Source organism: Myripristis murdjan, chromosome 20 (genome assembly GCF_902150065.1).
Source record: "Myripristis murdjan chromosome 20, fMyrMur1.1, whole genome shotgun sequence".
Classification (NCBI taxonomy): domain Eukaryota; kingdom Metazoa; phylum Chordata; class Actinopteri; order Holocentriformes; family Holocentridae; genus Myripristis; species Myripristis murdjan.
Window position 1 is genome coordinate 13577444 of NC_043999.1, and position 13133 is coordinate 13590576.

Sequence of the window (13133 nt, forward strand, 5' to 3'; positions counted from 1 at the left end):
CAAGTATAATTTTATCTATCTAATTGTGTACCTAATTGAGTGGTTGTAAGTATGTATATTTAAAGTCACCGTGAACCATTAATATCACAGTATTTCAAAATCAGTGGCCCTAAATTTTTCAACTTGCAGGCCCAAGTGCCCTTCAAAACACATAAATAACTAAGAGTGAAAAGTAAGTGTAGAGCCCTGAGCTTCCTACATCTCCATTTATGCCCTGCTTTTCTCCATTCCATCGTCTAGAGTAGACATTTAACCAAGGCTGAGCTTTAATCTTAGGTTTGTTAAATGTAAGAGGGCCAACAGAGTCAAGAACGCGGCAGCTTGTGTTATCTGAATGCATAAGTAAGTTCCTCTGAGCTGATTTGGGGAGGAGAAGCCTTAATAATGCAGGCTTTGGGAGCAGCTTTGAAAGTCTCAGAGAACTTCCTGGCAGTGGAAGAGTTAATGCAGTGAGAGCAAAGAAGAGACACAAGTTTAAAAGTTGGAAAGTGCAGAGAGACCTCAAACACAATGGTCTTATGATCTGACAGGCAAGTATACATTCTCAGAGTGCAAACAAGAAAAAAACTGAAATAAGCTCAAGTGAACGCCAAGCTTGCAGGAATGTTAAGTTGAGCATGATCAAAGGATCCTGACCTAAACATTCAAAATCGGTCGGGATAGAAGTAAAGGCAAGTAAATTATGAAGTATTTCTAAAGGGAGCTGTCAAAGATTCTTTATAGTTGAAGAGGCAACTTTAGACATATCTGAGACTCCACCAGCAGTCGGGATGGCAAAGAAATGTACTAGCTCTAAGGAAAAAGAGCAGATTTAGGCATTACACCATGACCAGAAATAGAGAGTGCATACCAGGTAAAGTAAAAAAAAAAAAAAAAAAGAAACCAAAAAAAGACAGTAAGCCATGGAGGTGGTGCAGTCCTGCAAGATCTCGAAGGCTCATATCAACAACAAATAAGATTTCTTCTGACAGCACAGACACTTTCTCCCAGAGAGGATGCAGTAAACTGTCTGAGCCATTCAGCGAGTGCAACAGACAACACGGCATCAACACCGGTCTGTAGTGGTCGCTGCCCCGTCCTGTGTTGTTGTCTGCTCACTCGGATCAGAAGGTGCTGCGACCCGGGCACCGCTACTGTCTCCAGCCCACACACAGCCTTGGACTGCTGTCTCTCACCCTGTGCCCTGGACTGCCCTCTACATCTGCCATGCCTGGCACTATATTTTCTGTGTTTACACACAACTTGTACATATTTTTGGAGGCATTTCTGTGACCCCCCATAAATTTAATAAATAGTGGACAGCTAACAATGCAGATGTGCATGTCTGGAGACGCACAGATCTACAAACACCTGTTCACCTGCAAGGGGGGAACCTGTCAAGAGGGTATCCCGGTCTACAGGGTGCTCACCTCATATCGCTTTGATTTGATTCAGTGCCATTTAGTTCGATCCATTTCCATTCAGTTCAAGCCAGTCCCATCCAATCCCATTCCTTTCAATTCAGTTCTGTTCTGTCCCCCCTACTTCATTTCAATCCAGTTTGATGCAGCCCCATCCCATTCAGCTCAGCTCAGCTCAGTTCAATTAAATCCAGTGTCCCAACCATTCCACACTACACAGTTAGACAGTGAAGTCTAAAAACTTTTTGTTGGATACCATAACATGTGTTGTTCCACCAGATTCTGTGTACTTGGCTCCCCCATCACCCCCACCCCTCACCCCCCTCCTCAAAAGCCATAGTTTTTGTTTGCACGGCACAGTGACCCTATTTCACAACCCAGATCACTGCTCTATATCGCTCGCTCGTTTGGGTCTGCAGGAGTAATACTGTATCGCAAATACTCCTCAGTGTCAGCATATTTCACTCTTGAGTCATTAAATAGTGCACATGAAGATTATCCAGAGCCCAGCTCTTTGACGATCATGATGTGCATAAGTTTGCAGGACTTGGAGAAGTTTTTTCATCTTAAATACATCTGTGTTAACAGCAGTGATTCTGTTTATGAGTTCAGTGAATCAGGATACACTGTTTGTTTAGCACATAAGATCCTGTGAGAGCTGTTTGCCTTGGGCTTTCTGCAGTGTTTTCTAATTCCATTTTCTTATGTGCTTAGGAGATGGTGAAACTGCCAGTTGTATGAATCTCGCTGTCCATTTGCACACAAACGACACACATTTTTGTGCACCACAGGCTTTGTATTATGCAAAATATATCTTAAAATATCGAAATATTCACTTGGCTACGGGGAAATCTTTGTGTTTGGTTGACCACAATATTGCCTGCATACATTACACAAATAAATACAATTCTGCCAGTCAGCCCTAAGGTAATGGACGGATGACTTTGTTTGTTTGTTTGTTTGTTTGTTTGTTTGTTTTAGTTCCTGTGGGCTATCAACTTTCAACAGCTTCCAAACTGAATATCTATAGCAACTAAACAGTAACTTAAATAGAGGTGTAAGTTCACCCAGATTTGGCCATAAATAACAGTGCATATTTCCATGTTATTAGATATAATCCGGAAACTAATCAATTTGCAATGAAATAAGCAGAAAAAATACATTTTGCAGAGATTTGTCATGCAGCTTGTTTCTAAGGTCAGTGAAAAAAAAGGCTATTTACCTTTCTGCTGGTCACTGAAATAGCTGAAGTAACTGGGGCAGCTGATTGTAACCACCTCTCCAACTTTGGCTGAGGGCCAGCAGGCGATAATATCCCACATCCCTTGGCAACCTGCCAGGAGACAACATTACCATTAACATAGCATCAGTCACACAGGCACACACACACACACAAAGATACACACATGCACACACACACACATACAACCACAGATTATTATGACACATTAAATGCTGCCCTTAGCAATGACAAAATTTTCATTCAATTTCAAGCGTTAATGATTGATAATTGACTTGCTGAGAATATATATAGCAATTGTTAAATACTGAAATTGTAACACATACATTTCGTATAACATGTGGGTGCATTGTGCAAAGGCACAGAAAGGTCTGATGCATTTATGTATAAGAATCAATATTCAGTCAGGGTTATTTGGCTTGTGTATGAACCCTATTGCTAAAAACCACAAAAGACTCTGAAATAATTTGAATTTTGTGAGAATTTTTTTTCGTTCCTCAATCATCCACATTAATGGATTCGTCCAGTGTGTCTGAGTAGGCGTGAACACATGCAAACAGTGTGTCCTCTGGTGTACAAGAGGCTGGAACATGACTGATCATGCTGCTCGCAAATGAACGTGCACAGTGGCAAGCTCAACAGTATGAGATGGGACATGCATAAATATGAAGCTGGAATGTATACACCGATGCCCTTCAACACATGTGGGACATGATGAGAAATCATTCATATCAATGTTCTCTCCAAGAGTCCTCTCCAAAGCTCAAACCAAGCATAAACCCATTGTTTTTACTCACAATTATACTAATAATGTACACAAAGACTGACTGAGATATCATATTTCAATAAAAACAGACATGCATTACATGAAGGTAGAATGAGTAGGTTTTTCCTAAAAAAAAAAAAAAAGTCAATAGGAAGCTATAAAAATCGTGGATATGCACTGCTGAGAAAAAGAAAATATAGCGAGGTGAATACAGGTGAAAGGCCAAGTGGACAAAGCTCGTTCCACCATGAGCGTGAATCTAGGATTGGATTTCTGGCCAGTGCTGAAGGAGAGGATGAGGATGAAGAGCGGCATGGTGCTGGCTTGTTTTCTGTTGGACAGGGAGGTGCTGGCAGGTCAAATTTTCCAAGGATGGTGACTGAAGTTTTTATACTTTGGATGGTCATTTCATTCCATCGCCATCCTTGAAAAACGAAAACTTGCTGGGGGGACCAACTTTGAACATTGTGTTTACAAATTGCAACCAACAAATCCTCCTCGTTCTGCCTGAAAACTGCACAGCGCATGGAGTGAACATATGAACCGCCTTCGTGGATGCTGCTGTCCTCCTTATCTCTTCTATCCCCCTCATCTCTGCAGTTTCCTATCTGCTTCCTCAACAGGAAGATACTGTACGCTGCTTGCAAAGGTCATAGCTGTAATAAATGGATTAGTAATGTAGCATAGTACAAGTGTGTTTGTGTGAACCGATATTGTACATTGACAGCTTACAGCTGTGAGACATACATACAGATTGCCCTGGTGTTCCACAGCCTCCTAGAAACAAACACAGCCTGGCTATAAAACTGAAGGATATGTCTTGACAGTTTGTATATTCAAGCACGCAGTGTGTTCATGATGGCCGTGTTATATACATATTGTTGCGAAAACGTCTGCTGAGGCCCTTGCCCGCCTAATGTACAGGCTTAGAGTGGATGTTCTGAAGAAGCTGGTGATCTGACAGAGACTGAAGTTTTCAACGGTGCCTAAACTTTTTGATCCCACGGTTTTTACAGGGAAATCTCTCTCTCAGCTCTGTGTGCTTTGAAATCCTTTCTGCTGCTTGTGCAAACTTTTCTCAGGCTTCTCTGAGGGTTCCCAGGTCTCTGCAGGGTGCTGACCTATATTGTCTAGAAGGAACATGCCGGTAATATGCAAAGTATGTGGCCTTCATTTGAAACACAAGAACAGGGGACAAAACCATAGAAACTGAATTGAATTGAAGTGAAAATTCAATTTCTATGGGAAAAACATCTAAATACTGTATAATTGGATATTCATGCACATAAAACAACACCTCTTTGTTTTGGGCATATATGTATTGATAAATCAAAACAAAATCTTGGAAAAAAAAAAAAAGAAAAACACCTACACAACACGTCTCACTCCATCTAAAGTCAGCCAATGCGCTAAAGGAGCGTCTTCAGACTCTGGCTCATCCCTCACAGGTCTGACACAGAGCGCTTTGGCTGCGTCTGGGTGCCAGCAGCCATCAGACTGTACAAAGCTTTCCTGTCTAAACAGTCAAAGCCTCAGCCAACGAGGAGGGTACTGGAGCAGCTCGCCCGCACCATCCATACAAACTATCCAATACTTTCACATTCGTATGCTCTGGACTAATCTATATACTATTTGCTTGCAAACTTTCCATCTTTCGATAAAGATTTCTATTACCTGCAGTATTGGAAAATTTTCCTGACTGTATGCTGCGTCCATCCATAAACAGATTCTGATGTGGATAGCTAGGAATGCACGAAATCCAAATCTGCATGCCTTGTCCATGTTATCTACATCTGTAAATATAAACTATTTGTATGCATGCATAGTTTTTCCACAATGCACTTACACATGCCCAGACACTTTTTGCACATTTACAGTCCTCTGTAGATCCATTTGTTTGAACGTTAACACATTTTTACACACCATTTATGCTATAATTTTTGTTAGATCTTCATGTTTTATATATGTTTCATACGGTGCATGCTTGCATTTTGAATAAATCTGACCCTTCTTTGTATTCTGGCTGGCTTTGCATCGTAAAAGACTAATGGCAGCCCCTTTCCCACACGGAGGATCTGAGACAGAGTAAATTTAGTTCAGCTTAATTTATTGATACAGAGAAAAGTACCTTGAGCTACTTCAAAGTGCAAAAGTGTTTTATGACTTTTAACTCATTTCATTGACGCTCGCTGAGGTGCTTACTCAAACTTAGGCTGAGGCTAAAGTTGGATGGTGCGGATTGTTTGCTGACTAGTTAAAGAAATGGCTTGAGGCACCTCTCGCACCTCATGTTCAAAGTAATTTTTGTTTTGGATATGAATCATTTCCAGCTGTGCAGCAGGGATGTGGCTGGCCACAAGCCATCAAGCGTGTGTGGCATTTTTTTTTTACACCAGGACAAATCACGATGCTTTCCACGACCAGTTTAGTTTGCCACTTATGCAAATCATATTCTGAATTGCGACACTCCAATTATTTGCAAAGGAGGGACAAAAAATAAAAAACAACCCTGACTACCGCTTGTCATTTCTTTTGTGGTGCACGGATTCATCAAGTTCAGTGCATTCAGGTTCTTTGAAAGCATGATCATTTTTACACCTAATGTCTGTTACATTCCTCTTAAAGTGAACATTTATTGTTTTAAGATGAATGGGAGTTTTGAATGGAGACAAGCTGTTTTCTTAAATTATAATCATGCTGTCATGTTTTCTGTGAAATTTTGCATCCCTTCAGTTTTAGGATTTGATTTCTATGTTATTATTATAAACTACAACCAAAGGAGTAGAATTATATGTATAACAATAATTTTATTTACAGCCCAATTTTAAATTACTATGTACTTTAATGCCTCAATGTTGCCATATTACTAAGATAAACGTTCAGTACTTCTGTTTTTCCTATGACTATGTTATATCTAACTATGACTCCCACACACAGTATACCTGTCTGTTTATTTACTCACACTGTTTCCTCCCTCCAAACCCCAAAACAGAATTGCATAGGAAAATGTGTTTGGAGAATGACCTGAAGTGACGTTCCCAGAGGTGCTGTTCTCGCAGCGCTCTTTCTCCAGTTCAATTTCATTCACCACGTCACACATCTGCATGGAGAACACCTGCAGAAAAAGGCACAAAAACAAATCTGGTTGTTGGGAGTGGCATAAAATGTCATCTCACTGCAGTGAAGAGCAGTAAGAATTCATCTCACATCAGTGGCGCTGACGCAGTTGGTTTGCCCACCTTGGTTTCATGCCACTGATATATGCTAATGAATGTGGGCATTCCAGTAAACATTTTGCTCCACATTTTCCTTCACAATCCTCTTTCATGTTTTTGCTACCATGACATTTTACACTTTTCATTTTCAATATGAATCCACCACTAATAACACAGTACATACAGACAACACACTTCTCTGTGCCCTATCTTTTCCTTGCATAGCATATAGATGCTATCATACGAATGGGTTAGGAAGTGGGGAGTGGGTCAGTGAGTAATCTGGAGCAATTGTTCATCTGTGTCAACTATAGCTGACAAACTCAGGCTGACAGCCGCTGGCAAGGAGCCGGTGGGTCAATGAAAATGTGTAAGACGAGCAGTGAGCAGCTTGAGAAGGTCAGTGGAGATAGAGCGAAGGAGCAAGCGAGCGAGATAGAGAGAGTGAAAGAGAGCAAGAGAGAGAGAGAGATGTGACCAGCCTGCATGTAGCAAACCATATCCATGGACTGTCAGGGAAGATGGTGTGGAATAGAAATGGATTTACCCTCCAAAGCTGAAATGCTGAAGACACATAAGCCAGCCAAGGGCACGGCAAGAAGAGAGTGCAGGGACTCGTGCAGCACAAAACACATAATGTATTTACAATGGTGCATCTAATGTAGTCCAATTAGAGGTCCCTGCAGATACGCTCAGTATACCTTCCCTATAGCGCTCTTTTATGCGCCTGCAGCCCCCATTCGAAGTGATCCTCATTAATCTAAAATGCGGCCCGGGCTGCTCCCAGTGGATCTGACCCTGTGTGATAAACAGCAGCTCCTTACTAGACTACAGTAGCACACCTCAGACAAGGAAAATAACAAATCGCAGTGAGGAAAAGGATGCCTCCCAAGATAACAGCAACACTTCTTAATGTGTTTCACAGCTCAACAGCTTGTAAGGCAAGATCATTGTAGTGTAATGACTCAATGTACTGAGACAGAATGAAGCTCAGAGGTAAGCTGTACTCTTCGCTTTAACAGGCAGCGGGCACATGGAATCCGGCGTTCCCACTGTGCTTTGTGATATTTAGATGAGATGAAGAAAAATGTTACAGTTCCGGCTGCATTTCAAAAGCCGATGTGCACAACCATCTATTTGAAGGCGGCAGTGAATGGAAAGACACTATTAATTTTGTAAAATAGACGCATATTTAGAGAGGCTCATAATAGCACACAAAAGGACCAACACAAATCTGGATTTCTCCAAAGAGCAGATTCCGTCTGTCAGTCCTTTTCAGCATCCTGCAAGTCTGTACTGTCTGTGCTATCACGCTGCACCCTGGAGCAAAGCACAAAAGTGAAGCATTAAATAGAAATGTAAAGATAAAGGAAAATATTTTCAACAGGAATGTATTCTCATACTCCAGTCAAAGGCATGCTATGCAAAATAGCCAGCGACTGAAGTGAGGATTCATCTGACAAAGCCATCAAATCATGTGCTTATTTCACATTTTTTTCAGTCAAATCTATAGGGTCCTCACTTCAATTGACCCACAGCAATTTTTCATTGTGCACCTTTAATGGTTTGGGTGGGGAAAAAAAACATAAAAAACAACCTACAGTATCCGCAACTTCTATTTTGAGAGCTAGATGTTTTAAGTTGTTTTCAAAGTACTTCGAGAAGTACTACAGAATTGCTCAAATATTACAGGTAGCCCTGCAACTATAGCTTTGTTTTAGCAGCCAAGGTAGCTAATGTTCTCTTGGGAACATCACCATAACACTGGGTTAAGAGCAATAAGAGCAATTATGTGCATTATGAGACTTTATGACCTTTACGGTGGACAGTGTTTATGGAACGTGTGGCAGAAAACTGCAATTTACACAAGCCATACCGCAATACAGCCCTGAGAGCCTAAATTGGACCTGTGTTTACCTGCACATCTCCAACACACTTCCTTATCTGGGCCTGAGTCATCGCCCAACTCGCTCACTTTCCCCCCCTGTGGTTGAGGTCGTCTTGACACTATCATAATCCCCAGAACTCTGCTCACAGGAAACTACAGTTTGCAGCCCATTACAGCAGAGAATCCCCCATACCTTACTGTAATAGCAAGGCAAGAGGCTGGGAGGCAAGAGATTAATCTGCTGCCTTTGTGTGTGCAGGGCAAGATGGACAGGTGGAAGACTCTTGGAGGCCATTCCAATCCTTTGGAAACTTTATATTTGATGAGTATGAAATTGATTGCTGAGCAATGAAAGGATGGAGCACTTAAGAGGATTTAACTCCAAAGATCCCAGAGGACGGATGGAGGGTTGGGGGGCTGGTGGGTAGACTGTAAAAACTGCTCTATCTGCTCCACTAAGCAATAAAAAGTTTTACTAACGAAATCATGCAACATAAATGAACAGCTACATGGGCCACAATATTAAAGCAGAGGAAGAAAACTTGTACTTTTCCACCACTTTCTAGTCTAAAGAAGCAAAATGCAAACTTAAAACTTGAGTTTGAGGTCTTATCTCTGCTGAGAAAAGCAACCTCGTGGCAACAAACCTTAACAAAAGTCTCCAGAACAGCGCTAAGACTGCATAAACATTAAAAAAAAAAAGTCCCTCGTGGGGGAGGTCCGGGGGGACATGATAGCAGAATGAGTGGATGAACTTGGACTGTAGGCTGGTGGGATCAAGCACTCTTCTTTGCATGGAGGCAGTTTATTAGTTCATGTGCTATGCTGTATATTGTGAAAAGAGCCAGGATACACAGAGGGAGACCAGTCATAACAACATACTGCCAGAGTTCAGAGGATGAGTAACAGTGTGTGATTTTTGGGGTGGCTGAAATGGGGGTGCATGCCCTGATCCCTGCAGATACAGGAGAAAGAAGGGACACCGGCGTACAACCACAGCACAAACTCTGAAAACAAATACTAAGTGAGAGGCAATTACAGATACTTTTAATATCAGCACTGTGGCCTCGACTCAGCCACAGAGGCGGTTATATTGTGCAGTGCATCAAAATGACAGTCTCACACTATGCAGATGATAAGTGGCCCCTGGGGTAGACTCACACACACACACACACACACACACACACACACTGTCTCTGAGGCTAATGCAACATATAAATACCTGCCAGCTTTGATCGTTTGCTGGTGTGGATCTGATCATGAGGGCTACCAGGCTGTTGCTTCAAGTTTTTAGCGATTGTTGTCATTTGAATGGCTGCTGGTCTAGCCGTGCTTCAGTGCAAGATAACGATCAAATAAAACACCGGGCGAGCTGACAGGCAAATGAAAAGACAAGCTGATGTCTGTGTGTGGCCAGACAAAGCAGTGTGTTTATTCCCATCCCACACTTCAGTGGGTAGCAAGTTGTAAATCATGTGTACCTCCTATAAGAAATCACTTTTGACTGTCACAGTCAGGGTTGATTTAGAGCTAGGACACTTTCCATCTTATCAAAGCACAGGAAATGTGTCTGGATCATGCTGAAAAAATGTCAGGGATGGCACCATTCTATGCATTGAAAGTGTCTATGATAATTTGTCAAAAAATTGCTCTCATGTTTAGAACGAGTCAGGGAGGAGAAGTCATTATCGCCCACACTTGATGCAGTTCCCCATCTCCTCCTCTTCCTCCTGTCCCATCTGCATTATGACACAAAAACACAACACACATCCAGCCACAGCCGTGCACTTTTCAACCACTTATGGGATTTTCTTCACACTCCTCAACACTACATATCCTGACAAGAAGCACACTGTGTTATTGTGAAGCGGCTGCCCGAGATTGTGGGATGGATACAAATGTACTGAGAGCACAATGGCAAACATTTAAAAGTTTTCCACTGTAGTGCCTGTAAGAGCCACTAAAATATGTCAACAAATGGACGCCTCAGGTTGACCTGTTGCAGCCTCATGGTGGGCCAGACGTGAGAGTTGTCAGGAGTGAGCAGACATTTTCACACAGCCACTAAGATGTTCACAGTCCATTCTGCCGGAGCAGCCGCAAAGAGCTCGCCTGACAGGCAGCAGGAGAAACCACGCTGAGTGTCAGATGACTGGAATTCACCTAACCTGCAAATATTATTATAATCAGAAACCTGCACGGGGCTGCTGCAATCAGCTCCCTGTTTAAAACTTTGAGCGTACTTTGCCTTGGCTTTTTTCCCAGTGATTCATTCATTTTATGTACTTGCTTATTCCCAGTCAGGGTAACAACCAGACTGTAGCTCATCTCAGCATGCACTGCTCAGAGAGCAGAGCAACGCCCTGCAAAAGGCTGACACACATGTTTATGTAATTGTAACAAAATACAACTCTATTAGTTAGTACACAAAATACATTGGTACCTGACAGCTTGAGATAGCTTGTGCATACAAAATTGCTGTCAGCAGTTGTGGTATAAGAGGAGCTGGACTAACACTTTTGACATTTATAAACAGAGCTGAAAACCATTCTGCTACATACGACGGAAGTGCAGATGAAACTGAAAGTTTGGTCCTGTGCATGAGTCAACAAGCCTAATGACAAGAATAAAAACCTGAGGCAAACTAGGACAGACTAACTGATTTTCCTCTCATGAGCAATGTTAAATCTGGTGGATGATCTCAGCTTCAGGCGCAGGTTGGCCCAAACATGAAGCACCCTGAAGGTTGTTGGTTCAGGTCCCCAGTGGCAGCAGCAGGATGTGTGTTGAGTGTATTTATGACTTACTAAAAGAAGAGTCAGTGCACATCTAGACTGCCCAGGTCCCACTTAACAGTACTGAAATTCCCTTGAGCAAGGCACCATAGCACTGCTATATGGCTTATTATGTGCAAAGTGGAAATGGAGCTCTAAAAAGCAGGCAGAGAGATTAAGATTATTTTCCCTGTGGTCCAGAATTTCAGTGTTGCACTTTCTTTAAAGGGTAATACCGGCAAATTTCAGTGATCTCTGTGTGTCTCTTGTGCTTTTATTGCACAGGAAGTTTATTTTTAGTGTGAGAAAGTATCTATGAGATCACACCAAAAAGAGATGGAACAGACAGGGGAGGCACACCAGGATATGTGAATATTTACAGTTTTGTTTTTAGCCTTTTCTTCTCCTGTGTTGATCAGAAAAAAACCTTTCCTAAGTGTTCATGTTGCCTTCCTGCATTTCCTTGATTCATGACACAATTACACACGTTCATACCTGGGAGCTGCCCTCTGCAGCCACAGTCAGTTAATGGGGATATCTCACCCCAGGGCATTACCACAATAGCTGCAGAGTTAGAGGGAAGCATTACTCATTCGAAACCTTTACCCTGAGAGCTTTCCTGAGGTTTCAGGATCAGCAACCTTCTGATCATAAGCCAGCTCGCTTCTGGTTACAACTACTCAACTACCTGAGCTGTTTGAAATATTTTAGGCTTTCCATCTGAGCAACTTCACAGGGCGAGCTTTACATTTCAAGTTGCTGGAGAAAGTTCAGCTTCACATATAAGCTGTAGACACAAAAAAACAGTGTTTTCTTTTAAAAAGGAGTGGTATGTTTGAATTTGAGCACAACTTCATATAAAATAGCTGTCTTGAAGAATTCTTTATCCCAGGATGTGCATTTGGGGTTTGTGGCACATTTGCCAACATATGCCTTATAAGACCTGGGATAAAATGATCAGTTTAGTCAAATTTACTAGTAAATATCTAATTACAAGACAATCTTTTATCCAGACACTTTCCACTCAATAATCAGATAGTCTAACATGTATCTGAATAAGGGGAAATAAATGTGTAATCTTTTTATTTGATTGACTTTGCCACGTAAAAGCAACTTGAGACAAAATTCAGAATTTATGTCAAAATCTTTCAAGGACTTTGAATTGGTTTACGTGCATATAGATGGATAAATACATAATTAGATAGACAGACAGATCTTCATATCTCAGTTCATATGTAGGAGATCAAAAAGACAGAAATAAATAGAAAATATATATATTAACTTTTCTCTGACATGCAGCCTAGTCAAACTAAGTGCGGTCATTTTGCTGTCAGAAGCCACAGACTGGGTGTCAGAAACCTCCATGAGCGCGACCAACGAGCTGAATGATGAATTTTATTATGAAACACAGGGTCTATCCTTTGGTTATGCCTTTGTTATGACTGCAGCAGGGACATTTGGTTTGACTGTCAAGTCGGAAACTTAAAGCTCAAGTATTTGTCCTAATTTGTTGAAAGCAAGAAAAAAAACAGAAGTACTCACATTGGGTAGAAAACGGTAGAACAGCAGAAGAAAGAACATGTTTGAAGCATCCATCCTCTTTAGTTTAAGTTGTTTCCTCAGCTCTCCTTGATCTTCCCAAACTCGTTTGCAAAATGTGAAGGCGTGTGCAGTGAGAGTGTGCGTGTGTGTTTGTGTTTGTGTGCGTGTGTGTGTGCGCGCACGCGTTCAGATGTGTGAAGCCAAACGCTGCGGCTGCTGCTGCTCCATCGGAGCGGAGTGGCTGTGTGCGCCTCCCCGGCACGCAAGCTGCATCTGTTTAAATGTACCCGCCCATTAGCCATTCACAA

At 41.8% G+C, this 13133-nt stretch overlaps 1 protein-coding gene across 1 annotated transcript in view; it reads right to left on the bottom strand.

Moving 5' to 3' along the window:
• The window catches only part of vipr1b (vasoactive intestinal peptide receptor 1b), a 45166-nt gene extending 32253 nt beyond the window's left edge, over nt 1–12913 (bottom strand). The window contains exons 1-3 of the mRNA XM_030079280.1: nt 12826–12913; nt 6431–6521; nt 2623–2733 (exon numbers count right to left, since the gene is read on the bottom strand). Of these exons, the coding sequence (XP_029935140.1) occupies nt 2623–2733; nt 6431–6521; nt 12826–12879 (256 nt within the window). The 5' untranslated portion in view covers nt 12880–12913. The remainder of the gene's footprint in view (nt 1–2622; nt 2734–6430; nt 6522–12825) is intronic.
• Nucleotides 12914–13133: the final 220 nt, after the last annotated feature.